The sequence below is a fragment of the Nannospalax galili genome, unplaced genomic scaffold (assembly GCF_000622305.1).
Source record: "Nannospalax galili isolate Female #2095 unplaced genomic scaffold, S.galili_v1.0 scaffold653, whole genome shotgun sequence".
Lineage (NCBI taxonomy): Eukaryota > Metazoa > Chordata > Mammalia > Rodentia > Spalacidae > Nannospalax > Nannospalax galili.
The window spans coordinates 2,560,984-2,565,445 of NW_008334077.1; the positions used below are offsets into that span (position 1 = coordinate 2,560,984).

The following is a 4,462-nucleotide window of genomic DNA, read 5'->3' on the forward strand; positions in this document are numbered from 1 at the left end:
CGTAGTGGGCTGTGTAATCGCGATATCTCTCTCCCCCCCCCCCCCCCCCGTCTCTCCCCCTCTCCCCCCCTCTCCTCTCTCTCTCTCTCTCTCTCTCTCTCTCTCTCTCTGTATCTCTCTCCCCCCTCCCCTCTCCCCTCTCCCCTCTCCGCCTCTCTCCTTAGCAGTGCTGGGTGGAGGTGCACATGGAACACATATGACCTGCTAGAGCCAGGCAGGCCATTCTAAAGCACTTGGAACTCTCCAATGGCGGTCAGGGAGGGGCTTTTCTGGGCACATATGGTGGGTCCCAGGAGAAGGAGCACTTGTTACAACACACATACACTCCACCCCACCACCACCCCTGTGCATTCTCTCACACACATTGTCACTCTCACCTCCTGGTTCAGGCTGTCCTCACCCACGGGCCGCCCATTGAACTTGGCACAGCACAACAAGTACCTTTGGGCCTCCACCACACGGCCCTGGGTCAGAAGCCAGCGTGCAGACTCAGGTACCCACCTAAGAGAGAAGTCAGTGGACCTTCAGCTAGAAAACCAGCCCTGTAAGCCACCTCCCCTTCTGACATCCCAGGCTGTCAACTTCCAGTTCTTGCTTATGCAGTCTTCCTGAAACAGCATCTCCTCCCTCAAGCCCTCACCCCAGACAAGCTCTTCTTCAAGCCCAATTTAAAAGCTACCTCTTCCCTCATTTCCTTGCTCGGACCTAGATCCCCCACTCCTCCAAGGAGGCCCTTCCTTACTCAACTGAACTGGTCTTAGCATCAAAACCTTAGCTCCCAGCACCAGCTAAACACTTCTGGCAGGAAGGTGCAGGATGAAGGCTGGACAGACATACAAATATACCCAGAAGGGTCATCCAAAGCCAGTTTGTCTTTGGGAGGCAGTGAAATGCTCACCTTGCCAGGCCTTCCACCCTCCTGCCTGAGCTACCGCCATGGCTTCCCTACCCCTTCAAGGCCAGCCTCAACCTCTACTTGGCCCTGTCTGACTCTCCATCACCATCAGGCTTGTCTTTTACTCTTGTTTTCTCTCATGACTTCTCCCTGTGTCTGTGTCTGTCTGTCCTTTTGAATCTGCCTTTCTGCTCTGGTCTCTGTCATCTGCTGCCTCGCACTGGCTCGGTCTCTGTCTTTCCATCTTTGCCTCTCTGTCTTGTGCCATCTTCTCTCTATTGGTCTCTCTTTCTCTGACTTCTCTTGGTGTCTTTCTGTTTTGTGGTTCCTGAGTCCCTTGCTACATCTTTCAGTCTCTTTGTATATGTATAGTGTATGCAGGTGTATGTCTTTGTGTATGTGCACATGTGTATGCATGTTTTGTGTGCATGGAGACTACAAGTCAACATCAGGTGTCTTCCTCAATCATTTTTCACCTTAGTTTTTTTTATTTTTTATTTTATGTGTATGAGTATATTGTTTGCATACAGGTAGGTGCACCTGTGTTGTGCAATGCCCTCAGAGGTCAGAAGAGGGCGTTGGATCCAGTGGAGTTACAGACGGTTGTTAGCCACCATGTGGGAGCTGGGAATCAAATCCAGGTCTTCTGTAAGAGTAGCCAGTGCTCTTAACCCACTGAGCCATCTCTCCAGCCCCTCACCTTAGTTTTTTGAGACAGGGTCTTGATGAACCTAAGCTTGCTGATCCAGATAGACTGACTGCCTAGCAAATCCCAGATCCTCCTCTCCCAAGGCACACATCTCTGTGCCCAACTTTTTAACGTGGATGCTGGGAACCCAAACTCAGCTCCTCATGTTTGAATGGCAAGTATTTTACCAACTTCATCATCTCCCCGGATGTCCCCATCCCTGCTTCTTCATTTCTTTTTCTCTTTTCTTTCCTTTTTTTTTGAGACAAAGTCTCATGTAGCCCAGTCCAGCTTTGTATACTCTACGTAGCCAAAGATGACTGAGTTTCTGACCCTCATGCCTCTATCTCCTAAGTGTTAGGGTTGTAGGGGTATACCACCATACCTGGTTTATTCCATGCTAGGGCTAAACCCAGAGCATTGTGTATGCTAGGCAAGCCCTCTACAACGGAGCTACATCCCTAGCTCTACATCTCTCAGACTCTCTGTCTTTGACTCTTAGTCTTTAATTAAGTTTGTCTTGATTTGATGCATCTCCCACTCTCATCTGCCTGCAGTCCTCACCAGATGCTAAGGATGCCTGGGACACATGGCAGAGTAACAACCAGCAGAAGCCATCGCCAGCCCCGTATCAGGTACCCAACTAGTGCTAGCAGTAGCACGCCTCCTGTCCAGAAGATGGAGCTGATGACACCGGCCACAGTGCGGTGCTCCACATCCAGCCACTCCAGCTCTAGGCCCAGGGCCATCAGAGACAGAAAGACGGTTAGCAAGGGCCAGATGGGCCATCTCTCCCAGACAACAGCCTCCCTCCAGCCCTGCAGGCCTTGCCTGTGCTTTGTCTGCCTTACCCAGTGGCAACACAATGATGGTGAAGCCAGCCAGGGCTAAGCCTGTGAGGGTGCGGGTGATGACAAACATGGCATAGTTGACAGAGGCTGCAGACAGCAAGCCAAGCACCAGGGAGCTCACATAGGCTACCAGCAGAAGCCAGCGCCGCCCAAACCTGCAAAGGGTCATGTAGGGTCAGCTCCTTGTGGAGCTTCCAAGACACAGGTAAGAAGGCCTAACCCGCAGTTCATGGAACAGCTTCCCTCAGCCTGTTCCCTTATTTTCCTGGTTCCTCACTTCACCTGTCAGACAGGTAGCCGTAGATCACAGCCCCCACCAGCACACCGATGAAGAAGAAGGTGGATGTAAGTTTGTTCAGGCCTCTCTGCTCACACACCAGATCCCACTGCAAAGACAGGCAGGCAGGGGCCTCCTATATGTATAAGCCCCTCTCCAGCCAGTACCAGTCCCTCCTCTCCAGCAACAGGGACATTCAGGCACTTATATATCAGAAGGTACTCCACCCCTGGCTATCCACCTCAGTGTCAGAAGGGGTAGGCTTTGCCCCTTGCTAGTCCCACACCTTGGCATCTTCCCATGGAGGACTATAACCACCCAGTCCTCCCCACCCACTACCCATCCTCCAGACTCTGCCTCTCTCTACTCACACTCCCTCTGCAGATGGATCATGTAAATCCCAGACCTGAGACCGGAAGAGAGGACAACAGGAAAAGTGGCGGCCGCTGTAGTTTCTCTACCTCTTACTACAGAAACACTCTTCTCAGCTCTCTGTCTCAACTCCGTGGAGCCACCTTAGCCCTCCCCAGCCTGTCACCCCCCAGAGAATCATAGCAACTGCCACTTCTACATAGGAACCACTCACACAGGCCAAGAACTAAACTCAGTGCTTTAGACTCTACAGACAGGTAAACTGAAACTCTCAAAGGAAAGCATCTAATGCCCACACAGCAACCCCCCAGGCAACCACAAGCCCATCCCACTCATGCCCATCCACTCATGTCCCTCCTCCTCTGGGCTCAGGTACCTCAGTTGCAATGGTGGAGGAGAATTCTGAGTGGTCGTACTCCCAGCCCTGAGAGCAGGGCACTACAGAAGGTTCATTCTCCAGATCCTGAGAGCTGTTTGCCTCTCTCCCCAAGGTGGTGTTGGGGAGAGCCCGGGGATGGGCAAAGCGGAAGCAGGAGCTAAAGGTGCCATCAGGCTCCTGAGGCAGATGGGCCTCCAGCCACACTTTCTGGTGGCTGAGGTTGGCAGGGGCACCAGGCAGGGCACAGTGGTGGGCAGGCACCGCGGCCAGGAAGATGGGTAGGAGGAAATGCAAGGGAAGTAGGATTCGGGGAAGGGCCATTATCACCATAGTCCGCAGTTGGAAGGGCCCGAAGCCACCCACCTTGTCTAGCAGCTCCTCAAAGCTCATGCTGCCCACCTACCAGTTGTCCCTTTGTAATACCTAGCACAACTCAACCTGCTCACCACATGGACCCTTGGACTCTGGAGGTAGGAATGGATGGACTGATGAGTGGAGAGCCTGCAACCAGAATATAGCCCTTGGGGGCTGGTCCAGGTCTCTGCCCTCCCCGGCCACCCACACCTCCAGAGATCCTGGCTGGCTGGCCTAGTGCCTAAAGGGAGGGGCTGCGTTCCATTCAGAGGTCACTGTGACTGTGGCTCTAGGCCTTGCACACTGGAGTTCAGAGGCCAAATAGAAGAGCCCCGGGCCAGCACAATAGGGCTGGGTGTCTCTCCTGTATTCCATCCACCTCTTTTCAAAAACTTTCTGGATGATCCTTGAAACAGTGGTTCACCCAGGTCCTACCAGGGGTTTCTGCAGTGTCTGAGACCCAGGATTTGTTCCCTCTGATGCTCCTCAGTTTTTATTCATAGTCCCTGTGGCAAAAGCGGTGCAGAAACCAGCCGTGCCAGACATATTCTAAGCTGGTTCCCCGAATGCCAAAACTCCCAAAGATAGCCCGTGGAAAAGATCTACTACACTCTAAAAAAAAAAAAAAAAAAAAAAAAAAAAACCC

General features: G+C 52.5%; 1 protein-coding gene across 5 annotated transcripts in view; it reads right to left on the bottom strand.

Moving 5' to 3' along the window:
- The window catches only part of Slc22a7 (solute carrier family 22 member 7), a 7,038-nt gene extending 3,107 nt beyond the window's left edge, over positions 1-3,931 (bottom strand). For 4 of the 5 annotated variants that reach the window (XM_029561618.1, XM_029561619.1, XM_029561620.1 and 1 more), the window contains exons 1-5: positions 3,460-3,931; positions 2,717-2,820; positions 2,435-2,589; positions 2,148-2,316; positions 378-501 (exon numbers count right to left, since the gene is read on the bottom strand). In XM_029561618.1, coding sequence (XP_029417478.1) covers positions 378-501; positions 2,148-2,316; positions 2,435-2,589; positions 2,717-2,820; positions 3,460-3,852 — 945 coding nt within the window. In that variant the 5' untranslated portion in view covers positions 3,853-3,931. The remainder of the gene's footprint in view (positions 1-377; positions 502-2,147; positions 2,317-2,434; positions 2,590-2,716; positions 2,821-3,459) is intronic. The other variant, XM_029561621.1, reaches the window with a different exon arrangement.
- Positions 3,932-4,462: the final 531 nt, after the last annotated feature.